The following is a 27991-nucleotide window of genomic DNA, read 5'->3' as shown; positions in this document are numbered from 1 at the left end:
GCATAAAACACAATGAAACAGTGGTAAGCTGGAGAAGCAGGTGCACTTTCAGCCAACATTGGCCCCGTTCCAGACCACCGACTCTCTGCCTCACAGCGCAGGGATCCGTCCGCCGCGTCCGTGCTCGTCTGCACGCACAGCGCAGTGGCGCAGCCGTGGAGGCGGCCTGGAACGCGCCCTCCGCTCAATGGCTCAGGCGGCGGCGGAGGAGTAGCTGTCATGTGAACCAGCTGGACGGACAAGGGATCAATAACAACACGACGGTGTCTCTCCAAACCAAGGTACGACACTCCATACTGTTCAGGGAGACGACGCCTGACATGCCTCCGGGGTTTTGGTCGCTATCTCTGAGCCCGTTCACCTCAGAGCGGGGTGCGTTTCGTGACCACTGTGCAGAGTTAGCATCGCTATCAACAGCTAGCCGCTAGCTGCTAGTTAGCTGCTAGTTAGCCGCTAGTTAGCCGCTAGCTGCTAGCTGAAGGAGTTGGCAGGCGCTCGTCCCAGTGGGCATATCGCTGGTCATTGTTCCTCCTCTTGTTGCTAAAACATACATGGCATCAACACGTGGTGCATACACGATGTGGATGTCAGGCTGGTGACCTGTGCCACACAGTGCGGCCTGTCTGCAGCCACATGCTAGAGGGGCATTTAAACCCCATCCACTGCACTGAGAAGCTAGCCGCTAGGTTAGCTTCAGAGCTAGCTACGCTCTGCTCTCCCAGCTGCTACCCCCCAGTGAATGAGCAAATCCTGAACAGACCCCTGTGAGTCTGGTGTCACCGTGTATACACACACGTTAGCTAGCATGCTGAGCTCGTGGTTCAGCCTTCACTCCTGTTAATCATAACAACACGGAGGCTAGCAGGCTAGTTAGCATCCTGTGTAGACAACAAAGCTCAGCCACAGACGTGCATGCAGCATTCACGGGTCTGCTGTGTGTTCACCCCCTGGGCTTTAACAGGACTGGTTCAATCCATAACAGGCCGAATGCACCAGATTGTGTGTGACGTTATTGTGGTTCTTATATATATTTAAGCAATGACTTCTCCTTTGACACATTGTGTCCTAACACTGGTACGTTTGCTGGTTTTGACAAAAGTTGCAATTGCCTGTTACATAATCCGGTCCCACGCCATTATAATGTGGTCTGCAAGTGAGGCAACGTTATGAGGGAGTGTAAGGGTGGAAATCCCCAAAAGCATCACTTGGGGCAATGCAATCCTTTGTCTGGTGCACAGTAAAGTCAGAGTTGGGAGTGGGGTGGGGGTGGGTGGAGTGGGGGTGGATGGGACACCATCTGAAAAGGACTGTTGGCATCAGGAAGGAGCTAAGGACCAAATCGACATTTGTTGAATCTCTACCTCCATCTAGTGGTTAGCATACTGCCATTACACAAACCACCTGTCTTCTAGTCCAGTGAATTACATCTAGTGGTGCACATTTTGTAATGGTGTATTTACTAAGGTATTTGACAAGAAAAAACTAAGCACAGACACTTACTGGTTTGAAATTGTAATAGTATGAGTCAATATATCAATCAATATATCAGTGCAAAAGTGTAAGATGTGCCTATGTGTGAAATAGGTACAGAACTAATGTTTTCAAGCTGTTTGGTTATTTACTTGCATGATACACTATTAAATATAGTGTATCATTCTATGCAACATTCACTCAACAAACAAAAATAATTGGCAACCAGCAAAATCAGGGGACTCCAGTCAACAGAGACGAATTACACAAAATAGGAAATTCAAAATAAGAAAATAGGTAATATGGACAAAATGTTAATATGAACGTTCTAGATTAATTAATCTCCATTCATTTTAAAATACATTAACAATTAAAACACTGAAAAATGATATCATTTTCAGATATATATTTCCATCTGGACTGTTAAAGTATCTATATCTCTAAAAGCATCTACAATATCGATTCAGCACTTTCTGAATGGATTATATCATACTTATTAGTTAGCCCATTCTGCCCAGATTTGACCATGTTACAGTTTTAGAGTAGAGTATGTTACTCCCCACATAGCAAAGTAATACATATATTTCTACCAATGTCTATGACCATTACAATTTAAAATACAATATAAGTTGATGTTGGAGCACATTTTTATTGTTTATTCTTTTTCCTTCTTTTTTCCAGGTTATATCTGGTGAGGCGGCAGGATGGCGGGGGCAGAGGTGTACACCCCTGCAAACCCCACCTGCAAGATTATGACCTTCAGGCCCACCATGGAGGAGTTCAAAGACTTCAACCAGTACCTGGTTTATATGGAGTCTCAGGGTGCACACCGCGCAGGCCTGGCTAAGGTAATTTGGGACAAAGTTTCAATCTCCCAAAAATTGGTTGTCTTCATCTGTGAGTGCTGTACTTTCTTATGTCCACAAGGTTGGAGTTCGACTGCTGTTGTAGAGGCTGATTGTACATCATTTTGTAGTGAGGGCAGTTTTAGTCAGTCAGAAAAATGTGACATAGTTAATACTTTATCGCCATGTGGTCTTATTGGAACGGTGGGTTGAATACTGCTAATTCCAAATGATGAAATGCTGATCAGAGTGACCTATTTGTACTAGCAGTCCTTTCCTTTTCTGTTTGTCCCTCAGGTGATTCCTCCTAAAGGCTGGAAGCCCCGTCGTACCTATGACGACATAGATGATCTAATGATTGATGCGCCCATCCAGCAGATGATGGCTGGCCAATCAGGGCTCTTCACTCAATACAACATTCAGAAAAAGCCTCTCAGTGTTCAGGAGTTCAGGCGATTAGCAAACAGTGACATGTGAGTATTATGGAGTTCATTGTTAACATTCACACAGACATTTCATTCTGGGGCTGCCAGAGTAAGACATTTGCTTCACAGGGTATGCGACTGGCGTATTACAAAATGTACAATGTTTAACAAATATATTCTTAGAATACGGAATCACTTCTTGAAGTTGATTGGTTACCTGGCAAACTCACTGATAGAAATATAGAGATACTTAATACCAGCAGTATCAATATCATTTGTATTTGTGTATGTTTAATGGTGATTTTTCATCCTGGATAGACGTTGTCGACAAAGTGAAAGTCAGTATATAAGTAAATATATAAATTATATCCAGGGAGTTGTTTTGCAGGTATATTTGACCTAAAAGGAAAATAAAACAACCTTTTACAATGGATTACATCGTTTGCTTATCTAACCTAAATGAAAGAAAAAAACAGAGTAAAATGTTGCTGATATGTAATATGTGGTAGTTTTCATTTTAAGATCACCTTAATTAGATTCATTTTACAAAGTAGAAGGATTATAAAAACAGGATTAAGGACTATTTGAACACTGAATGCAGATGTGTTGTTACTCAACACTGCTAATGCATTGTTTAATCTAATTTCATCTTTTTGCAAGTGTGATGGTTGTTTCTTTTATGTAACATTTCTTATGTTTGTTTGAAATATTCTTGCTGTTTTATTTGAAATCAGTTTTTTCTTCTTCTATGTGAACGTTTTAATGCTGTTGTTTTAGCCAGGACTCCCTGAGAGATTCTGAATCTCAATGGGAATATTCCTGGCAAAATGAAGGCTAAATAAATAGAACGTGATTGTCCTCCACAGGTACTGTACACCTCGCTACTTGAATTATGAAGATCTTGAGAGGAAATATTGGAAGAACCTCACTTTTGTCTCACCCATATATGGTGCGGATGTCAGTGGTAGCCTCTATGATGAGGTAGATACTTTTTCTTCCTCCTTTCTTGCCTACTCTCTGTATTCTTCTAATGTCCATACATGTGTGTTCATTTCTTTCACCAGTTATTTAATCTCTATATGAGCACAGATTCAGTGTTTTTACTTGGTTAGTAATAGTAATACTGGTCATCACTTTGGTGGACTTAACAGCCGGCCAACCTGGAGCACACTGAGTTAAATTATTGGATACATTTTTGATTGGATTTAAAAGTGCCTTGGTCAACCGGAATACAAATCTTCAATGCTGTTTCCTAATCTCCTAGGATGTGGAGGAGTGGAACATTGGCCACCTGAACTCTATCTTGGATGTTATCGAGGAGGACTGTGGTGTATCCATCCAGGGGGTTAACACTCCATATCTATACTTTGGAATGTGGAAGACCACCTTCTCCTGGCACACTGAAGATATGGACCTGTACAGCATCAACTACCTCCACTTTGGAGAGCCCAAGTCCTGGTTAGTAAGGGGCTGGGATGGAGGTACAGGGGGTAAATGCATAAAGAAGCCATGATTGTGCAACATAATGTAATGTAACACTATTTATGTCACACTTTTTTTTTCAAAACACCCTTAAAAAGTGCTTTATAATTTAAACAGAAAAACATTTAACAAAAGAAATGAAATGAACTCAAAGCCAAAAACCAAACGCATTAAAACACAAACTAGAATGTCATAAAACATACAGAAAATCACTGAAAATGTTCAGAAATAGAGCCCTGACTGCAAAGGCTCTATCACCTTATTGTGAAAATCTAGACCTTGGAATAACAACGCATTCGACAATCTAAGGGTGTGGAAAGGGACAACGGGTAGTAAGTCCTGATAGATGACTTAGGGCAAGGCCTCGCAGTGCTTTGTACGTAATCAATGATATCTTAAAACCAATTCTAAACCCTGAAACCAATGCAAGTTAACTACAGCACACTGGACTTATTGGAGGTCGTTTATCTCTGTGCCACTTGTCCTTCTTCCCTTCCCTTGTGACCAAAATGGAAGTAAAACTTACAGCTTTTTTGTGTTATCCTCACTATATAACCTTTTTAAAGTTTTGCCTTTCACGACAGAGGAGTCATTTTAAATGGCAAAGGTGGTCAGGACTGCAAAAATCCATCGCAAGCACTTTCCATTCAGATCTTTTTTTAATGATTTAAAGTGGATTTAAATGTTTATAACATTTGTTGTTATAGCTCTTATTCTATTAACCCGACCATTCTGTTGCATATGACCCTAGGGGTTTTTGTTCCCTTTCTGTCTGTTTGCACATTGATGAGGTGGTTACCTGCAATAAGTGACTATGCTTTGGGGAGTCCAAATACTAGTGAGAATAGAAAAGGTACAACACATGCAGCATTAGGCACATCTAGGGGAAGATTGTTTATGGACCTTTTGTTATTCTCCTAGGGCGTTAGCATATGGTTGATTTCCTGGAAGCTATCATTCTTGTCTGTGCAGTGGAGCAAGACAAAAAGTTAACCAGTCAACCAAATACAATGTATTGCTTCTGTAAATCTAGTGCAAAAACTATAACGCTGATTAACACTGTAATCTAAGCGGAAGTGGTAGTTTTTCAACTACTATTCTGTCGGTTGCACGGTCTCAATTCCTTCATCTTTGCAAATAACAACTTGATGCCGTGTACCCTGACGACACTTGATATTCTGTATTTGTCTGACAGAGTGAGGGGGTGTGTGTTGCGGCGATGAACGATACTTTGCCTCATAGTTCAAGGACTATTCATCCTTAGAAAAGTCCTATTTTATTGTCGATTTTTAGAGGTCCAGAGGACAGAATTACTGGATTTTCTTTGGAAAAAGCAAAATAAATTCTGTTGTACTTTACACTATGACTGGGATCCTCATCAGTGGGTAGTGTAATAAATATACACTTACTGCACACAGATTTTGAAGTATACATACAAGATTTACATACTTTAAAGTTGACAAACTACTTTGAATTTCATATAAAATACTATATTGACCAGAGTGCATGGTAACATGATTATGTTAGACCCAGTATATATATTGCACAGGTACAGTACATTTTTTAATAGAAGTGGTTGCTGGGCTTCAAGGAGGTTCAGGTTAAAATAATAAAGTGAAAGAAGAGTTAAAGAATGCAGGTAGATCAAAATGGAGTTTGCTTTTTATTTCTTTGTCAGCTCGGCGTGCTCCGTTTTTTCTCTCCCTCTTGCCCTGGAGCGAGTTCTGCTCATTAGAGCAGTGAGCCCTGCAACCCCACAGGGATCAGTGTCACAGCTAGACAGTGACACACATATACACAGAACCACAGACACACACATTCTCGTGTAGAGCAGCCTGATGATCCAGCACCCACACACACACACACACCAGCACACACTCTTTCATCTTGCTGCTATTTTGACATCTCGTCCCTGGAGGGGAGCGGCTTAAATATGCACCTCTCTCACCTCCTCTCAATCCCCTACCCCCTCCAACTCCCCATGTCACCTCCACCTGAGGTTGCCTCTCCCTCTCATCCTGTCTCTCACTGCTCTGTTAAGCCGACAGGTGATATGATGATAGTAATGCCACAGACCTGAGGGGCCGATGGTGCTAGTCAAATGGAATGCCTAGTCAAACCTGGAGGGAATGCTGTCACCCTCCCCTAGGTTTCTCGCCCGGAACATTGGGAATAGTTTAAAATTCAGATTGCGTCAGCAGTGTGGCGCAAGAAAATGTGGAATAGGGACAAAATAAGATTAACTCTTAATTCAACACAGTTTGTGATCGTTATGCGGTTTCTATCAGAGGTGGAACTAGACTCCATATTTTAAAATACAGTATTGCAGAGACCGAGACCAAATAAATTAGCCTTCTAAATTGTAAATGTTCAGCATTTTTCCAGAAAAGTTAAATGCATGTTATTATAGTGTTTCTACTTAAAATTTTAATATACTTTTATGGTGACATTTCTGTTATAATTTTTGACTTATTATTCGATAGTGCACTGCTGGAAAAGGCTCATCAGCCTTGTTACAGTTGTTCATTCATCCACCACTTGATGGCAGTCTTGAAATTGCAAAGTCTTGGCTGCAACTATCAGTGGATGCTACAGTGTGTTCATTATGCCTACAATGCAATGTTTAGATTTTTCACATATGCAGCCCAAAAATAATTCCGTCTGCTCCATCTCTATCCGTTGTCTCTCACAGGTATGCCATTCCCCCTGAGCATGGGAAGAGACTGGAGCGTCTGGCTACAGGTAAAATAATAATTTCTATTCTCTTTGTATAAATGGAGACGGGAGAGGTAATTAAATAATATATATATATATATACACACACACACACACACACACACACACACACACATACACATACAGAAGCAGGTCTGCATTAAACAACAAAGTACAGCACATAAATTAAACTCTGCAATGAGAGGGCATGAGAGGTAAAGGCAAAACTAGAGATGCAGCATGCTAATGAGCTCTGACTACAAACATGCAAAAATAAGTAAATAGTAAACATTCTTAATGTATTAACAAACCACTTTAGGAAAATCCATACTGTAAGGCATTAGGAGGCTAAATAAACTTCAATGCATATGATTAAACGCACAACTAAATAGTTGTTAAAGTGTAATGTTAAATGAGGCTATTAGGTCTAAGATTGCAATGCTGATTACAAAGGTAAAATGATGAGGAAGTAATCTGCCGAAAAGCCTGAATAAAATAGATTGTTAACTATTTTCTTGTTTAAGTAGTAATTTATCAGGCAAAAACACAAAACATTTCCTGGTTACATATTGTAAAATTAAATGTCAGATTCAATTTTGCCTGTTTTCTTTTTGTGTTTCATGGATTATCATTTTAAATTGAATTCCATTTCCGTTGTCTTTTCAGACAAAACAAGCAATTTGAAGACATTATTTTGTGCTATGGTAACTTATGATGGACATTTGTCATATTTTTTGTCATTTTAATAAACACATTAATGATCTAATTTGATAATAAATTAGTTTTGTTATTATAATAATCATTATTTGCAGCCCTAATGGAAAGCAAGATATCCCTGTAGTCTGTTAAGGTTGAAAGTGTGCTAAGCAGAACATCCACCTGTCACTTAGCTTTGTAGAAAGGCTTTTCATTCATGTATGGTTTTTGTCAATTTCTTGTCTGGCTTTCACTCTGTTAACGGTGTGTACGTCCACATTTTTTTGTCAGGTTTCTTTCCCAACAGCTTCAAGGGCTGTGAGGCTTTTCTTCGTCACAAGATGACTCTAATCTCCCCTTCCATACTTAAGAAGTATGGCATTCCCTTTGATAAGGTAGGCTCTCAGCCCCTTTTGAAACGTTACTCTCAGTCCTCCTCTTCTCACCATTTGTACTCCCTTTATTTACCAACTTTCTGGAAACAGATTTCTTGCTAATAAAATAAGCAGGGTTAGTTTCAACTGAAACCTGCAGTGGCTCATTTGAATGATTGTATTTATTTTCTTTTATGTGCAAATTTTTGAAAAAACAAAAAGATAGTTTAGTGTGTTGTCACTCATCTCTTCTTATAAACCAACATCTCCCCCTGTGTCTTTCTCCCCCCTATCATAAATTGAAACCAGATTACTCAGGAAGCTGGAGAGTTCATGATCACCTTCCCTTATGGCTACCATGCTGGCTTCAATCATGGCTTCAACTGTGCCGAGTCCACCAACTTTGCCACTGTGCGCTGGATAGACTATGGCAAAGTAGCCACGCAGGTAACATTCAGCTTAGAACCTTTCTTAAAACTCTGCACCACTTTCAAATAAGTTTCTCAGATTTGAATATGGTTAAATTCACTGTAAAAAAAAAAAAAAAAAAAAAAAAAGTCATGGTCGTACAGTACCAGTTTATAATTGATCTTTTAAAGTGACCACCTCCTCTGTCTTTCCTCCAGTGCACATGTAGCAAGGACATGGTGAAGATATCCATGGAACCCTTTGTGAAACGTTTTCAGCCTGACCGCTACGCCAACTGGATGGTGGGCAAAGATTCTGCACCTCCCGACCACATACTTGCTACTCCCAGTACGACACCGGAGCTGCAGAGCTGGTTGCAGAGGCGGCGCAAGAGCAAACCTGCTACCAAAGGGTACTGTTATCACACACAGAGAGTAGTCTGCTGAAGCTAATGGTGCTACCTGGGTTGTAATCCTTTTGTAGGAGTGGTGCTGATTGTATATTTATGATTGTATATTTTTAATATAATACACAGTCCTCATTGACGTTAGTAAATGTTTGATTATGGAAAGGAAGGAAAATAACATTTATTTATAAAATTTCCAATGCAATATTTGAAGATGCATCAGATTGTAATGATGAACTTGGTTCCTGGGATGCCCTGGTGCATTGGCTAGTCACTAATATTTAAGGCGTAACATTTTTGACAGCTGCTAAAGCCAAATGCCATTGTCTCATAAGTCACAACATTTCATTGATGTTAAAGTTAATCAGGGTTTGATTTCCAATCTTCTTCGATTTATCTCCCTTCTTACAGCTGCACCCACACTCGTATGCGCTCCAAGCGCCTTAGAACCACCGAGGAGCCTATCGGCCTGGATGGCAGCTCAGCATTAACCAGCAGCAAGAGGAAAGGCATGGGCGGTCCACCTGGGCCAAAGGTGCGAAGGACTGTGGCAGGGACGAGCTGCAGGGAAGAGGAAGAGGAGGAGAAGGAGAAGAAAAAAGAAGCAGAGTCGAAGCACAACCAGATCCAGAACTCCATTCAGCTTCCTGGTAAGAGACAGTAGTCAGTGTATGTGCATGCGTGATTGACACAGTTAGTCTGCATGCCTGTTTTTTTACATTTTGGAAATAAATCATATCACAGCCCATGTTTACTTGGTACATTCATCCTTTTATCTTCAACAGGTCCTTGCAGACAGATGTGTGTGGTCAAGGTAAATCGTGTAGAGAGTAATTGTTTGGGATTTTTGAATAAGGAGCCATCCCATAACTCTCGCTGCAGCTCCATTCCCTCCACTGCTTCAGCAGTGAAGAAGGACCTTAAGGCAGAGATGGGTACACGCATTGACCCTCAATGCCTCTCAGGGTCAGGGGTCACGAGCAGGACTCCTGAAGGACTCGGACAATGGGCCGAGGCTACCCAGATGCATCCGGGAATTAATGAGCCAAGGTGTTGCTCTCCTGAACCACAAGACCTCTTAACTTCTCAGGACTGCTCTATCAGGGTCTCTCCCCTGGAGGCCAACAAACTCTGCTCATCTTCACACACAACAAGCACTTCTGCTGAGACTGAGATGAGCTTGCGTCCCGCTGACTCTGAAGCTCAGACATCTAGTTCCTCATGTAGAGAAGACACTTTAAGCCTAACACCAAACACTGACAGTAGCATGAACACGGGTACTCAGAGTAACACTAACAGCACTGCTAAAGCAGAGAAAATGGACACGTTTGTTGATACAAAACATATCAATCCACACTCCACTACAGAAGCACTTTATGATCTCAAAACTGAGCCAGTAGAGGGGGACAGTTACACATCATGTGGCTCCTCCTCCCCTTCAGGACCCAATGTCAGTTTGGAAAAAAACAGCACTGAGGAAAATCTTTTCCCTCCTCTGCTACAGAGGAATGCAGTGGATATGCCACAACTCACTCCGGAGCCAGCAGATAAGGTTGGAATCTGCCCTTTGCCCCCTGTGCTGATCCAGGAGATGCCCTCGCTCACCCCAGCTGAAGACGTGCTAACCAACGTCCCAAAAGCGAGCTCACGCAGTCACCAGGTTGCGCCCGTGCTTCAGCGGGAGACCCCAACCGGCTCTCCGTCCTCGCATGAGGCCAAACAGGAAGAGAGCGAAACCGACCCAATGATGTCAAAAGAACCTCTTACTGTGGAAAACGCCAACAAGTGGCATTTAGATTCTCCATATAATTGCGATGGGGCAGCAGTGTCTGGTTTAGAAGGAAACACGGCTCATTTAACCACCAATGCGCTGCACAAAATAACATCTGGTGGTGTCCATGAAATGCTAATAATGCCAGGAATAGCTGCAGAAAAGGACCCTACAAAGCTGGAAAATGTTACCACTGGACAGACTGATGCTTCGTCTCGCCAGCTAGTTCAGAGCTCTGCACCTCAAACGGAGCAGCAATACAGCTTAGCAGAGTTGGCGAGTAAAGATGACTCGGTTCAAAGGGTCAGTGCATTCAGTCCGAGCAGTTGTGGCTCTCTTTTAACTTGCACCTCAAACAATAATCCCCCAACCCCTTCCTCTCCATTATGCACCCAGAGTGACAGTCCCTTAGCATTACAACTCCACCACCACACTACATACTCCACTTCGCATTGCACTTCGGAGAACCCATACATGGAGCCCAAACCTTTCTCCAGCAGCATCTGGAAAAACTTCAATTCCCAGGGTCCTGCAGTTCTTATCCAGAGTCTGCACCCAGAACTCCCGTCTGACTTCACCCATGACCCCCTGCCTTACACCATGTGGACTGAACCTCAGTGCAAAGAAGTCACGGACCTGGAGGATGCAGAACAGGACCTCCGTGAGTCAGAGAACCAGGAAGAGGAAGGTGGGCCTCTCACCTGGGCCCAGCTCGAGCCCACCTCCTTAGTTTCAGTCGGTGCTGTTGAGCCCCTGGGGACTTCACCCCTCTATGGAGATTTTGACCTCCATAGAGGGGAAGCAGGGGGGTCTGAAGCCCTTTCCTTGTGCAGGGAACTGGGGAGACAAAGGGAGGCAGAGGAGAGCCTACACTCAGTTACTGCTGTTTCACCTCTCGGGATGGGAAGAGGAGAACAGGATGGAGTGTCTGATATAGAAGAAGGGGGATCTGATGGCGATGAGGCGGAGCAGCAAAGTAGTGTCAAGGGAGAGAGCAGTAGCGACTCTGACGATGAAGAGGGGGGGGAGGAGGAAGAAGAAGAAGAAGAAGAGGAAAATGATACGAGTAACTGCGAGTGTGATGAATCAGGCCTGGAACCTGGGGAGGTTTGTGCCGTGAGTGCTTTTTTACACACAGACATACACATTTAGTCTTTTTATACAAATGCAGATTATTTTCGAATTCTTAATGCTTTTCAATTATGCCTGTTCATGCCAGTATGCTGCCCTGTCAGTGAAGAGGACCGCTAAGAGCTGGCGTCACCCACTCAGGAAACCTACTGCGAGGGCTGTGCCCACTGCTGTCAAACAACAGGCCGCCAGTGACGATGGTGGGAACTCACTCACTCACTCACTCACCCACACACGGTTCACACGGGTCGCACAGTTCATTTAAAGGTACCGTGAAGGTTTAGACAGTGACACGTTTACATGCTGGAGGTCAATCCATGCTCCTTATTAATAAAAACCTGAGGTATTTCCTGTTGTGGTTGGTGCTTCATAGTGGTTGGCACCAGGCCAGAGACCATGATCCTTTGACTTCTGATGGTTGCATTGCAGTTAAACCAGAATACAGATGCCAAAACCCAATCTTCAGCATACTTAAAAAAAAAAAAAACTATGACATTTTCTTATTTAAAGGGTAGTTAAACTAGCAAGACAATAAGCCCAGTTTTTTTAATTTTAAAATTTGAAATAGTAAGTACTGCCAAGTTACATTTGTGTTCTCCCACAGCGTAAGCTTTTTATAACCACTGAACCCTTCCGCTCTGCGGTCCCTTCTTCCCCTCCTCATTTTTCACATTTTATGTCCCCCCCAAATGATTCGTCTGACGTCAATGCACACATAAACCAAACGCATTTAACTCTCAGGCCTACCACAGCAAAATGACCTAGTGATAGATACTCTATTTGTTTTCATGGTTTTCACAGGGTGGGAGGCAGGGCCCTCAATTAACAACTACTAATGCACATATACACACACACACACACACATATACACACACACAAACACACACGGTCATATTTATCATCTCCATGGTTGTGAAAACGGATGAATAATTCAGCAGTCATTTTAGTTGTTTATCCCGGAGAAATGACCGTGGCTGTGAGAAGCCTATTTTATGATGATGACAGCTCTTAATCATTTTGAGTATTTTTTTTTTTTATAAACATACAGGCTTCTATTCATTGAAATTGTTTTTCAGGTCACTGGAGGAACATGTCACAACTGTGGATGGATTAGACTTGACTTAGCAGCAAGTCTATTAATACTACTGAAGTCAGTTGTGAGAATGATTCTACATTTTGATATTCAGGGCACACGGTTGTTTCGTAGTCAGAACAGGCTTAATTAACAAACTACCAGACAAGAGATTTGCTCTCTGTATTGCAGGAATCATCATGCCGTAGTAAAAAAAGAAAGGAGAAAAAAAAAAACACCAGTTGAATAGATAAGTGGTTGTAAGGCTTTGTTGTGTCTCCTCTTAGAGCCCCCTGAAGCGAGCCTGGCAGAGGAGGAGGAGGAGCAGGAAATGGAGGCGTGGGCGAAACCCCTCATCTACCTGTGGCAGAACAGGAAGAGCTGCTTCACAGCGGAGAGGGAGTACAATGCCCATGCAGCCTCCATGCAGCCACACTGTGCTGTGTGCACACTCTTCATGCCCTATTATCAGGTAAAGTGGAGTTCAACAAGATATAGAATACTTTTATTTGTTGGATGCTTCACGCCAAAATGCATTACACTTTCATTAGTGCCTATATGTGTTCCATAAACACACTTGAGGATATGATTGTATCTCCTAGCCATTGAGCTGAAGATGTAGGAATCAATACTAGCAAATCACATCCAGTTCCAGTCTTTGCTTTCGCTCCTTGAGCCACACGAGATTTATCTGTGCCGTTGAGGTGGGGTGATTTCAGTTATACCTGTGCTGATCAGTGACTCTAACCCCATCTGGAGAGCATATGTCATTCACCCCCCCCCCCCTCATAGAAATATTTATAGCCACAATTACTTACTGTTTTTTGGCAAACATGCAGGTCCTTCCTTCATTTAAGTACAGTCAGGTGTACTTTTTTCAAAAGGTATAAAATATTTTTCATGAATAGAGCTGTGTTAATGTAATACCTTAGTTTCATCAGCTCAGTGCACAGTATTACACCCCCCACCCCCAAAAAATTGATCACTCTGTAACATAACAGTGGAACAAGTAAAGACCCCCCCGAGCTTATCAAAAGGGCTTGTAATGTCATGTTAATGGTGATAATGTCTTTGCTGGTCCACCTTTTGTTTTTGAATAGCCAAACTGATTTGATGTGCAGAGACCTACATGTATATGACATTGACACGAGGCCCTTTCTTAATGTGAAAGCAGAGCCCCAAAAAAGAGACATTTCAATAAGTTGCCACTGTCTGTGCAAATGATTTAATAACTGCTAAATAATTACAGCTGAATAATAGTAGTATTGAAAATCATTCTAAGCCCTGTGGTGATGGACCACGTCACATGGTTTTCTTGCAGCTTATCATTGTCTTATTACAGAACCAGCTCCTGTAATTTGCCACTGGCTAAAATGCCATCCAGAATGACATTAATTATGAGCGAAGAGGGGGGAAATACTTTATTACCAACCTCTCTCTGATATATTAAGAGGTTCTTAAGAAGAACATTAAAAAAAATCACCATATTTCCTTTTTCAGGCTGAAGACAAAGTAGAGGACACTACACCTATCGTAGCTAGGGACACATCCAGATCCTCCTCTCCAATGGAGGGCCCCACACGGCCCTGCAGAGGTCTGAGAAGTACCAAGCCCCTGGTCCCAGAGATCTGCTTTTCTTTCCGGGAGCAGAACTGCCCCCCAACTCCCACCAACCCTCTGCTGCAGGAAGATGGAACCTCCCCTCTGCTCTACTGCCAGGGCTGTTGCCTGCAAGTCCATGCAAGTACGTATACACAAGGGGAGAGAAGGGTGTAAGTCTGTGTGTGTGTGTGTGTGTGTGTGTGTGTGAGTGTGAGGGAGAGCGTGGTGTGTCCGCAGGTTGGTACTGGTGTTTTCAGCATAGTTTTACCTCACCAAGCCACATTGTTTGTTTCTACATGTTGTGCTTGTTTTTTTGTCATGTCATTGTAATAGGGTCAGTGGGTTTGAGCCCTGACTCCGTCTCAACGTTCCACCCTCTCTGTTTCCCTTTCCCCCCCCTCTGCGGTTTGGAGTATTTTATTTCCCTCGTCAGCCGAATGACGGTGAATCCGCTGTCTTCACCACACATACTTCCTGTCCAAAAGCCCCAAGCCAGTACAGCAAGGCCTCACACACACTCGTAAAAAAAAAAAAAAACCAACCCAAAAAACGGAACCTCTCTGTTGCACTGGACACACAGACGGGATACGATGTACATTATCTCAATCCCCCATACACATAAACAGTCCCAGGTCTCTTTCCCAATCCTTACATGTTTTGCCAATATCTTAAGCGTTCAGCTGGTCTTCCACAGACACACACACACACACACACACACACACACACACACACACACACACACACACACACACACACACACACACACACACACACACACACACACACACACACACTTTGCAAAAAGGCTCACACACTGTCCCGAATCCACAGCTTTATACGGACATTGCTGCTTTCAGTCAGTTTCAATCCCTCATACTTTCCTGCCACTAGTGTGAAAACCACCTAATTTGTTTTGTGTGCGTGTGTGTGCGCGTGCATGTGTGTGTGCGCGTGCGTGCGCTGAATGGCTGTGCACTGCATGTTCTTTCTTTGTACAGGGTGGGAGTAGGAGCTGAAGCGCAGGTCATTTGACACTGATGAAAAAGCCACAAGTTTGGTTTAGAGAACCTTCAATAAGTACAAGTTGATGTTGCTTTCCCCCATACTGTTATTTGAACTCGGGAAAGGAAAGAGAGGTGGGCTTGGATTTGATGTTTGGTTTGGTGATGGATAGTCGGGGAAAAGAACACACACACACACACACACACACACACACACACACACACACACACACACACACACACACACACACACACACACACACACAGACTTTAAGTGTTTCTTACAAATAAAAAGTCCCCCCAGCTTATGTGTCTAAAACCTCTAGGACTGGATTTTAACCAGCTGTCAGCTTTGAAAAGACTCACATTTGTCATACTTTCAAATTCAAAATTTGTTTTTCTGTTTGAGGCCACCAGCATTTATATTTCTATAAAACACGTCTGCTGTTTTGCCTAACCAAGGACACAAAACCTAACCAAGCGAGACAACAATATTTACTCAATGTGGCTGTTTCATACTACTCTGAATGTTGTCAGCCATGTCGTCTGGGTTACAAAGGTTTACCTGCAAAAGTGTCTGAAACGTAAACATACTGTCACGCCAGTGCAGGTCTGGCTGTTTGCAAAGCGCTCTGATACGCAGATGAACACAAAATAAATGCATTTATAAACAAAGGCCCATAGATGTTCCTCTTTCCTCCTGTGTTGTCTGCATTTCTTGCTCACCCGCCACCGTTCCCTTTCACACACCTACCATAAAGCTCTGCATTTCCACTTAGTCTGCATTACTGTGGATTCTGCATCAAACAATACCATCTTTCTGTTGGAAATCTGTGGAAACAATGCGGACGTGGCATTTTATTCTGCTCTTTGTAACCGATTTAAAGACTTACCATTCGCTGTAACGGCTGCTGCTTTCTGTGAATGGTTTGTTGAAACCATGCCACCAGGTTAGAGTAAAGCGGTTTAGCAGTATTGAGTGAGTGTGAAAATATATATATATTTTTTCATCTTTCTATTCCTCCTGTAGGTTGCTACGGTGTTGCCGCAGATGATGTCGGCGAACAGTGGTCGTGTGATCGCTGTACAGAAGGAAGCTTTACAGCAGTAAGACCATTCTTCTCCTTGTGAGATGTCACTTTTCTCTAAACTCTTTTGACATTGATGTTTTAGTTAAAATGTCATAATGCACACATTACTTGTAGGTGCAAGGCATTTGGAAAAGCGCACTGATCAAAAGATTAAGTACTCATTTATTTAGGAAATTTTGATCCAAGTGGAACTTTTTTTTAAGACGGATCCTTGCATGATTTGATTTGAAAATGTTGTTTGTGTCTAAATAAGTTTTTGGTTTGGAGTCAACAAGGACAATGTTAACTTAATAAATATAAAAATATGTTAATGTTATGTTAATATTAATGATAGTATTGTCTACTTTTTTTATTTTGATGCTTTGGCAATATTTCTTTCTTTTTTTTTACTTGCCTGCCAACATTGAAGTGAACTAAATTAAATATAGGCTTGATAGATGACTGAATATAACTTTTTTATTATGCCACACTGTTCTTCTAAAATAATAAAGATGCTGCTATATTCAGCTACTTTGTGGTATCGTCACAGTCAAAGCCTGGAACAGATTTAAGATTTAATTAGCAGTTTTTTTTAACTGCATTTATATTGAAAGTTGTTATTTTGTGCCTACAATTAAACTGCCTTTTCACCATACAACATCTCAGCAGATTTCCCATGAATTTGTGGGAAATAAAGATCTCTCTCTCTCATACTCACTTATCTCTGTATGTTTTTCAGGAATGCTGTCTCTGTAACCTCAGAGGTGGCGCTCTGAAGAAAACCCAAGGCGACAAGTGAGACAGGCTTTTGTTCTCTGATTAGCTCTGCACACTCATCTCTGATCTCCAGAGCTCAGACGAATGAAATGTCTGTGCTTCTTAATCATCATAATGTATTAATTTGTTTGTCTGTGTGTGTGTGCGCGCATATAGATGGGCCCATGTTATGTGTGCAGTAGCACTGCCAGAAGCAAGGTTCAGCGATGAAGCCAAGAGGAGTCCCATTGACACTAGTAGGATCCCCATGCAGCGATATAAACTGGTGAGCACACACGCACACACACACGCACACACACACACACACACACACACACACACACACACACACTGATGCTGCTCTGGAATTCCCCAGGTCCTTGAGGACTGGCTCAGTCTAATTAATGAAGTGTTCACAGTTCTAATTAACAATGTGAGACGAACATGCCCGCAATCAAAGCTAGATAATTAACCACTGGTGGGTGGCAGAGGGGGTTTGTGTATGTAGGGCTGTCCGTGTGCGGGCGTTTGTCTACACGTGTGTGGTTGTGTGTCTGTCTGCTTGTGTGTATGTGCATCTAGTGTGTGTGTGTGTGTGTTTGCTTAATGAGAGAGCTGGAGTGTGTCTCAGCAGACCTGACATGTTGCCACTATAGTTGGCTCTCTGCTGCAGGCACCATGATAGCTCAGCAGAAAGAAAAGTGTTAGAGGTACATTCTAATGCGGCATGGTTCTCCCTAAAAAAAATTAAAATGAAATCTGAATTAATATTACATTTAAATAATAAACAGAAGCATATATGATTGATCAAGACACGGGTTGTGACTCCCTTAAACACAATCTGGATTAGTAACAAATTACTGTCCAAAGCTAGAATTATAAGAGCTGAGAGTCACAATGACATTAAGACATGATTAATATTCAGTATTTGATTATCAAGGTATTGTGAATATAAACTTAGTTGCCAGCCTATTAGGTCCACGTAGCTAAAACAGTTTTAGTGAGGTATTGTCTGTATCAACTTCATGATGTTTTTGAAGACAGCGGGTTGTAGTGCTATTCAGCCTCATTATATTATACGGACAGGTCTTTCTTTAGGGCTGCCCCGTCTTAGACGTTAAGTCCACTAATTGGTTGTCTTAGTCAGCTAAGATTATATTATATTATTAACTCTAGTTAACACAAGATTTAAAGTGGTGCTTTCGAGTGATTCGTTGTGGAGAAACTCCACATAGTTCGGTCGATTAAATCAACTGATTGATTTTGTGTTTGGTCGGGGAGAGCCCTATTTTTCAGTAATTAGTCAACCCTCATTTAAAGGGGTGCCCTGGTGACCTATGGGTTAATTCAATTCAATTCAATTCAGTTTATTTTGTATAGCCCAGAATTACAAATTTGCCTCAGAGGGCTTTACAATCTGTACACATGCGACATCCTCTGTCCCTGAACCATCACATCGGCACAGGAAAAACTCCCCTAAAAAAACCAAGGATGGACAGAATGCAATAGATGTCATGTGTACAGAATGAACAGCAGAACAGAGTTACAACACATTCAATGTATATAACATAAATTATTCATGTAATCACAGTAGTAAGCAGAATAACAAAGGAAAAAATTAAGAATACTGATAAAAGCAGAAATGACTATAGTAGAATTAAAATAATGATATAGGGAATAGTATTAGTAATGTGACTAATAATAATAATCGAAGTAGCAGTGGATGTCAGCCGGGTCACAGCAGGAGGCACGACCACGGTCCAGGGACCACAACGGTTTGTGGAAACCTGCGAGGCTAGAAAGCAAAAAGGGCTTCAGGGTGGAAGCAATGCTAATATGCGTAATGGTACAGGTAATACTAATAGTAATGTGACTAATAATAATAATGGTAGTAGCAGCGGATGTCAGCAGGGCCATAGCAGGAGGCACGACCAAAGTCCAGGTACAGCCACGATTTATAGAAGCCTGCGAACCACAGCATGGCCGTTTCGTGTCCTGCATTTCATTCCTCTACTTTCTCTCCCCTCCTTTTTGTCTTATCACTTTAGTTACAACTTTCAAATAAAGGAATAATAAATCCCAACCCTTTTGATAAAGATAAGTGGACCTTCCTGTATAAAGCAATACCATCTAGTTTAATTCAGCAGTGTCCAACATAATGGAACCTACAAATAGTGGGTTCCTACACGAGGCCTACGCACAAATACTTGAAGTAAAACTACTGCAATAAGTAGTACACTGACTTTATGGACACAGTGGCATTAACCACAGCACAGGGTATTTACAGGGATATGGTTCAAATCTACTCACACCACATTGAAATTAAGCACATTTGGATATGAAAGCACAGACCACAAAGTGTCAGTATCCATATCCAGAGGCCAGAATCTGAACAAAATGAAAACTCGAGTCCGGACTGAAAAGGGCGGCACGCTCATAAAAAGCCTGTGACATTACCCTGATGATGGCTTAATCGTTCAGATCTTGTTATGATCTAAATTCGGTTTTGGAAAATGTATCTGATCCGCCCGCATCATGTTATTCCCACACTTCATGATGACACAAAACCTTTTCTCTCTGCAGCCAATTTTGCACTAAATAACATGCTGACACAAGCACTTTTTGAAAGGACGCACGCTTCAGTTGATGATAAAACAGATGGGCCTCTTTAAAACAACCTCTTTTGAGTTTTAAATAAAGGTAAAAGATGTGAAAAAAGCGGACAGCCTGTTCAAACATTCTTTAGTAAATAAAAAAAAAAGTATGTCATGATGACATCCATTTTAGTTAAATTGAGTGAGATTATGGCTGCTATACCTTTTCTCTTATGTCCACTGCATCATTTGAGAGTTTGCTCCGTGAGCCACGTGTTCGCATTGGACCCATTGCCCCTGCAGCAGCCCAATGCATTTATAATTTACTACACACACACACACACACACACACACACACACACACACACACACATACACACACACATACACACACATACACATTCATAATTTACTGTGGGAATGTTCTTAACGCATGGCTCAACACAGGCGCCAAAATACACCCCGGAGAAGACACAGGCATGGGGAAAAGTGGGTTAGGCTCACACATACACAACCTCCTGCACACTAAAACATCAAACTATGTTGACATATTTAACAATACTTTTATATTTTCACGCAAATACATTTTTCCACCAATAAAAGTACATAAATGCTCATTTACGCCCGTACACACACACACACACACACACACACACACACACACACACACACACACACACACACACACACACACACACACACACACACACACACACACACACACACACACACACACACAGAGGCACACATCACACGTCCCACTGCACACGTCCCACTGCACACACAGGGTGTGTTGCATGCCATTCAGAATCTTGTCATGCTGGCCTCAATAGGTTAACGAGACAGTCGGGCCAGTTCATCAGCAGTGTGTCCATAATGGAGGAGATATGGGAAAAGGCTTTATGAAATGTAGGCCAAGTTAGTCACCAAGAAAAGCACTGAGTTAAAGTCCCTCAGTTCAGAAATAGAGAAACTGTGAGGCAATGGATAACAAAACAAAAAGTGATAAAAATTATGCATTTTCATTCCCCATTTTAAATTAAACATTGCCTTTTAGGCTGAAAGATGACTTCTCTGAGAGTCACTCGGCACACCATTCCTCTGATCCTCAGCTGATACCTGGATTAGGTAAACTAAACTGATCATTGTAATGGGGAAGCCAGCCGTGCTGTATAGGTTAAACTGAATTAATGGTGGCTAGGTTAACTATTTAGATCAGCTAGTGGTTTTTCAAAGAAATGAACAAAGGACACTTATTTCAGAAGCTTAGCTGATAAGGACAGATACTTTAAGAAAAGTTTTGTATTGGCACCTTCTTATCAGCCTATTAAATGCTGTGCTTTTCGTCCTCTGGCATTTTTTCCATTATATGTACCGGAGAATTAAAATCCTATTTAAAGACCTATTTAATATAACATCTCCTTAATCTCTCACATACTGTTTGGACACATCGTGTTCTTCAGTGGATGTGATTGGATGGTGATATGACAGTTCACATGTCATCAGACTGTTTTTATAGGCTAGACTTCATATTTACAAACCAGGTAATTCCCACTTAAACTCACTTACTGTTGAGGCCCCTCCTCTGAGGAGTTTATCTAAATATAGGCATATTATATACCCGCATGTATGGATTCACAGGAATTAGATTAATGAATAAATTACCTTCAAAGAGATGTGAATCCGCACAGCGTGAGAGAGGAAGACGGGGCAGGGAAGCGAGAAAAAAAGAGAGAGAGAGCGTAGATGGATGTTTTATTATGAGGAGAGTGGAGGAAATGGAGTGAGATGGGAGGGATGCAAAAGGGGTGAAACAGGAATGAGGGAGCAAGTGGGTATATAATGGGAGGATGCCGTCATTCTTTCCCTTTAGCGGGAGAGCTTTGGATTTGTGAGAGAGGAGGAGAGGAAATGGACTTGGGGGGGATGGCCACAACATAGGCATTGCAGCACTGGATTCTTGTGGAAACCTCAAAGGATGCCATCTGATTGGTCTTATTTGAGGCTTTCCTTGTATTGTAGCGGTGCAATAACATGTTTCTGTTCGCTGTTACAACCAAGGTCTCTCTCCCTCGCCTCATAGCGATGTTTTGTTTACACCACAGTATCCAATAACAGCGCATTGAAGAGATTTCACTGATATGTTTATTTGGATCACAAAATGTTTTTTAAATGATGTTGGAGGTTCATGGCAAAACCGAGCGATGATTCACTAAGCTGCTGTCTGTCTTTCATTTGCTGCAGTTCTTCTTTAGCCCGTATTCAAAGTCTCTCAAGTGGAAATGCAGATTTTTAAATTGCTAATTTTTTTTAACCTGCTCCAAAGGCTACACTATTGAATAAGGTCAGGTTTCATTCAATGCAAAAAAAGGCTCTCAATGGTTGATGGTTTAATGTAGCTTAGAATGGAAGGTGAGAGGAAAGATTGGAAGGAAGGAGTGCACAGATTGTAAAGCCCTCTGAGGCAAATTTGTAATTTGTGATTCTGGGCTATACAAAATAAACTGAATTGAATTGAAGGAGGAGATGTGACAGAAGGTTTAATGCTCACACTCTGTTGAGTTTTGTTAAACCAAATATTAATTTCTGAACCTATGCTAAATGCATGTAAACCAAATGTCCAAATTGAAGTATTCTACATGCCTTCATACGCTACATCCTGCTTTTTACATACTATACAATTAAGTGTGTAGAATGTATTATTCATCATTTACATCTAATCTCAAGTTACTCTTTTTATCAAAACTTTTCATAAGATCCAATTGAATTTGCCAACAGGGACTTACTGTTTTCCTGGGTTTTTTTGTCCATCATATTGTTTAGAAAATGTCCTCTGACCAGGTTGCTGGTATTGGACTGGACAATAACGTTAGTGATATCGGTCCTTCACTAACTCAAACAGCTGGATCAGATATTGGTGGTAATGAGCTAATCTTGTATCTGATACCATTCATTTATTAAATAACAATTCACAACATTAATATCTATGTATTTATTTGTTTCATTGTTTTTTTTATAAAGTTAGGTAAGCAATGTTACACATAACAGAATGTTCCCAGTCTCTCACACACAGTGAGTCATACAGCTTATAAATTAAACACTGGTATCCGATCGGTACTCGCTATTGGCTGATGCCCAACATTGCACTTCCAAATACTAATAACACATGCTCTGTTTGTGGCATTAATGGGGAAGCCTAGATTTTTCTCGTTCTTGACAAATCTCATCAAAAGCCCAAAACAAGTTATTGATTGATTATACTAACAAGAGCCATAGTCCATGCTTGTTGAACAGGAACTGTTAGTTTAACAGTATGGCTCATTTATGTGTTACTGAGTGATGTGGACCTTCTTTATGTTGAACATGGGCACTGTGTTTGTTTTGTTTATTTTAATCCCACATACGTTGCCCTAATTATGTAAAATATTCACTATATAAACTAAATGTTTTGTCATTCACAAATATTCCCCAACACATGCGCTATTTACCTATGTTTGTTTAACTAAAAAAGGAAACTATTTTAGCCTTTTTATTCAAATGAAGCTGTATATGTGTGACCTGTCTGTGTCTTCAGTAGGAAAGGATGGACTTGGGTCTGAGTGCTGGCGTGATAAATAGAGAATGAAGCCAGCCTTGTCCTTTTTAAAGACTTTGGATGCAGCTGGTCCTCGTCAGTCAGTGCTTCCTGTTGACAGTCTGCTCTGGTCTGTGTTTACAGAAGTGCATCTATTGTCGTAAGCGCTGCTCGGGGAAGCGGCAGGCAGGTGCTTGTATCCAGTGCTCATGCGGCCGGTGTCCCACCTCCTTTCATGTGACCTGTGCCCATGCTGCCGGGGTAATCATGGAGCCGGATGATTGGCCGTATGTCGTGTCAATCACCTGCCATAGACATCAATCACGGAGTTCGACAGCTGTAAGTTGTAGGACAGGTGTTTCCTAGAGCTGTTATGAACCAGGTTGTGCTCATTTAGAAGGGACATGGCAATGTGTTTGCTCTTTGAGACAACTATCACACTTTTACTGCGTATAAAGATTAATAGGGATAATTGCTTCTAGCGTAGACACCAGATGATTGCTGTAACATGCAGTGTAGTAAAGGTGGGCATGTGAATGTTGGTCACATTTTTTTTAAATTAAATGTAAGTAGAATAAGAGGTGATGGTTTAGTGTAGGGCTATAAATATGCATATTGATTGAATGTGCTTCTACAGTTGTCTAATTGCTGCTCTCCGTCTATACCAGAAGCAGCGAGCGTGCCAAGCGCCTATCTCACTCGGCCAGACGGTAATCTCCAAACACAAGAACCTGCGCTACTACAGCTCAAAGATCACCGAGATCACCTCCCAGATGTTCTACGAGGTCATGTTTGATGACGGCTCCTTCTCCAACGATACCTACCCCGAGGATATAGTGGTGAGAATATGTTTAATTACAGACACGCTCAGGAGGTCAGCTCCCAGTTGTACGAGGTCGTATCAGATGTTCTAACCTTCTCATTTGAAAGGAACTTCCTTTTCTTAAGGGGGGTTATTAGTTCTCAAACGGTTATTGCTGAGGGATTACCTAAAATTTGTTTTACAATCTCACTGTAAGGTGTGATTCTGCAAAACCAATGTGATCAACAGTCACTTTGAATCAATTTCTTACTATAAACCTTTCTGAAATGACCATGAAACAGCATGGATTTCTGAAAAGGCCATTCATATTAAAATGGAATAATCATGTGACTGCTGAGTTGTCATGGTAGCAGCAAATAATCACTCACGTGGCCTCTCTTTATGAGTTGAAATTCATTGATTTGTTCAAGTGATTTTGGTAATTACCAATTCCCACTTGGTAAGCTGAACACTGTTAAAGAGAAGTAGCTGTGGCAGACACAACCACACACTGATGTGTGTTACTGTATCCGTGAGGACATTCCACTGATTTGCATTCAACTCTGAACCTTCAGCCTTAATTGACCAAGTCTTCCTCAGATGTGCAGCAGATTGTGCACCCCTTTAATTCTTACTTTAAACCCTTTAGATTCACCATTGAATAGCATTCTTTGTATCTGGAGACTATTATGATGTTGAACAAATATTTGATCATGTTGTAGGTACATTATTTACCATTCAATAATGTTAAATTCATGGTTGTTGTAGCTTCTAGCTAGCTGTTTGATGAATATAAAAAATACCTACCCTCGTGTATTGTTTGGTGGAAAAACATTTTACAGCATCTTACAATGACTGCAAGGCCCTTTTCACAACAGCCATTTTTACATGTCATAGCAGGGTAAACACAAGTGTAATTGATCAAATTAATTATGGTTGCATTCTATTGAGTGTGTCACAGCCCTTCTAGTGAGCTAGCGTGCACAATAGCAAGGCCTAAATGGAAAAGGACCATAATTAATGTTACTAATTAGACCTGTGTTTATCCTGCGTGCTATGAATCAACAAAGCGGGCTAACGCCAGCCAGCTCAATGATTCAAACTTGCATCCTAAGATACTAAAGCTATAAACCATGCCAAACCATGACTCTTCTTAGACCACAGTCCTCGCTGGTGTTTCATCAAATTTTCACACACACTCTTTCACAGACCAACCATTATTCTCTTGTGTCTTTAGAGCAGAGATTGTATGAACTTGGGTCCTCCAGAAGTCGGGGAAGCAGTTCAGGTGAAGTGGCCTGATGGGCTGTTCTATGGTGCCAAATACCTGGGATCCAACGTATCCTACATGTATCAGGTACATGCAAACGTTCTGCACTGTAGACATACACGACAAATGGTAAAAGTATGCGAAACACATGAGCTGTCTTTGCAGATGTAATCATTTTTTGTTGAATTAAATTGCACGCTCAGTAGAGGGTCAAAGCGAGACAGCAGTAAACTTGTTGAACTCCGGCAACATCAGCATTTTCGTGACTCCTCTGACGTCGCCAAGGTCCCCAGGTCTATGTATGGTGAGGGAGAGGGAGAGGTGGAGAGGAGAGAGAGAGGTAGAGGTAGAGAGAGAGAGAGGTAGAGAGAGAGAGAGAGAGAGAGAGAGAGACACTGAAGTCATGGCGACTAAAGAGGAGTGGGGATGAGATGGAAGATGATGGGAGGATGAACAGAGATAGAGATAGAGAAAGCGAAAGCTAGTCAGATGCAGAGTGAAAGCAGATGGGGAGAGAAGAGGAGGATGAGAAGGAGGTGACAATCTGCATTATTCAAACTAAATGAAATATTCACCAGGCTAAGTCATACGGCTTTCACTTAAAGCTTTATTTAGTTGAGCTGGGCGTCGACCATTAGTTATGCACAAATGCATCTGTGACGCAGATACTCAGTTTAAGATAAAAAAAAAAATAGTTTCAGGATGTGTTTTACTTCAACATCTACACGTCAGTCAAAAACTTTAATTTCTTGAGCAGAAAACACGTGTTTATCAGAGCCGAGTAAATGTGAAAATGGCTTCTTTATTCTTCATTTAATCAGTCCTCACTGTATAGTCAGAGCTGGTAATGTTTATTCATTTAGACTAAAAAAAGGTCAGGTTAATTTATAATTTATGATAAAATAACAAATTATGTAGATATTGTTTAATGTTTACTTTAGACCTGATACATGCTTTTTAATAAACTATATTGTATTTGCATTATTACTACAAATATCACGTATATCTTTGACTGACGTTCAATTCTCTCTTCTTTTTAGCAGATTATTTACTGCAAATTAATTTATAAATTAAATTTAGGAGTTAGAATAGCACCTAGTGGAGTACTCCAAGTACCTTTTTAAGTTAAGTGTGTGTTTATTGGTGAGAAAGAGGCAAATTGTAAAGCACTTTGGATACATAAACTCCTTTTATTTAAAACTGTGTAAATAAGAGCTGAATATTTTTTTATGTCACCACAGGTGGAGTTTGAAGACGGGTCTCAGGTGCTGGCAAAAAGAGAAGATGTCTATACTTTAGATGAAGACCTGCCTAAAAAGGTGAAACGTAGACTTGTAAGTATTAGACTTACTGGGCAACACATAAACTGTAAACCATAAGATTGATACTTTTTAATGGCATGGAGGTTAAAAACTCTCTTGCCTCCCGGAACGCTTTCCCGTTTACTCATTGGCGTTCTCTCATGGCTCGTTTTTCTAGTCCACCGCTTCAAGCATGCGTTTCCAGGACGCCTTCTTCACCACGCAGGGCGAGAGGAAACGGCAGAGAACACCCAACTCACGCTTCCAGAAAGACTATGTGGCCCTGCCAGGCCTCCGTACAACTGCCAAAAGCACATGGGAGCAACGTAGCCACAAAGGGAAATGAAGTCACGGACAAGGATCAATGACAATCCAATGCACTGACTTACCAGTGGAGGCTGTTTGTGTGTGAGTGTATGTACGAGTATGCTTGTGTTGAAGTGTTTTGGATCTCAACTGTTGCCCAAACAAGTTCCCTGAGAATAGATCAAAAGAAACACCTCAAGGGAATGGGGGATTTGGGTTTGATGGATCCAGCGCGAGCTTGTACATTTTACAACAGAGATTGTGACGAGCTGGAGAACAACAGGACACCTGGACTCTTACAGAACGGGTTAACGGAGGGCAACGTTGCCTCGGTTACCTAGTGCTTTCACATCCGTCAGGGAAAATAAATGTGACTCACATTAGTCACATCACCCTTTTTTTGAAATAAATGACAACAAACTTTTTTCTTTGTACATGGAAAAATTCAAAGGTGAAATTTTTCTAAATAGCTTGCCCTTGGTAGCTTTTTTCGGGGGGTCTGTTATTTCCAGATTTGATTTTGAATATTTATGCACTTTGCTTGTAGTATTTTCCTCATGTCTTACTGTTTCTCGCCGCATGTTGAACATTGTGTCCTAACTGCTCCTGCTGGAGTCCAATGACACTACAATGGCTTCCTTGCTGCATGATTTTTCATCCATATGGACAAAAATATATGAATAGTGTAATTTGATATTGAAAAATGAATCATTGATAAGTTTAAAATCGTCCCTACCTAAGGTGAACGATTCAGACAGGAAGCCATGACTTTGTATTGGATTCTGTGCACTATTAACGTGAAATGCTACTGTTGCTCCATCGAATGAAACACATTGTTGAAATTATTTAAAATTTGTATTTATTTTTGGCTTGCTAAAGTTAAACTATTGCTAACTGCTGTAATGAAAACAATAAAAGAA

General features: G+C 41.3%; 1 protein-coding gene across 7 annotated transcripts; it reads left to right on the top strand.

The window, feature by feature from the left end:
• The first annotated feature begins 32 nt into the window (after positions 1-32).
• Positions 33-27991, top strand: kdm4c (lysine (K)-specific demethylase 4C). Of its 7 annotated transcripts, none has more exons than XM_054604036.1 (22): positions 33-281; positions 2152-2318; positions 2613-2788; positions 3607-3721; positions 4005-4198; positions 6915-6964; positions 7925-8028; positions 8317-8454; positions 8634-8827; positions 9233-9471; positions 9607-11699; positions 11812-11923; positions 13083-13267; positions 14296-14539; positions 16429-16505; positions 17208-17263; positions 17402-17510; positions 23537-23731; positions 24061-24231; positions 25432-25551; positions 26706-26798; positions 26944-27991. In XM_054604036.1, exons 2-22 carry the CDS (start codon positions 2175-2177, stop codon positions 27109-27111), a joined length of 4977 nt encoding a protein of 1658 aa, XP_054460011.1. In that variant the 5' UTR covers positions 33-281; positions 2152-2174; the 3' UTR covers positions 27112-27991. The 7 variants fall into 7 exon arrangements, with proteins under 7 accessions (XP_054460011.1, XP_054460010.1, XP_054460012.1 ...); XM_054604035.1 differs by having other exon boundaries at positions 9607-11708; positions 24064-24231; XM_054604037.1 differs by having other exon boundaries at positions 9607-11708; positions 26706-26783.

The sequence above is a fragment of the Anoplopoma fimbria genome, chromosome 9 (genome assembly GCF_027596085.1).
Source record: "Anoplopoma fimbria isolate UVic2021 breed Golden Eagle Sablefish chromosome 9, Afim_UVic_2022, whole genome shotgun sequence".
NCBI classification, from domain to species: domain Eukaryota; kingdom Metazoa; phylum Chordata; class Actinopteri; order Perciformes; family Anoplopomatidae; genus Anoplopoma; species Anoplopoma fimbria.
The sequence above is the reverse complement of the archived record's forward strand: the minus strand, read 5'-3'. Positions and strand labels throughout refer to the sequence as shown.

Bases quoted from the DNA above. Each gene is read 5' to 3' on its own strand.
- kdm4c (XM_054604032.1), top strand. From the start codon at position 2,175: ATGGCGGGGGCAGAGGTGTACACCCCTGCAAACCCCACCTGCAAGATT. The intron at 16,506-17,207 runs GTAAGACCATTC...TATGTTTTTCAG, and splicing joins CAGAAGGAAGCTTTACAGCA to GAATGCTGTCTCTGTAACCT. The intron at 26,799-26,943 runs GTAAGTATTAGA...TCGTTTTTCTAG, and splicing joins AAAAGGTGAAACGTAGACTT to TCCACCGCTTCAAGCATGCG.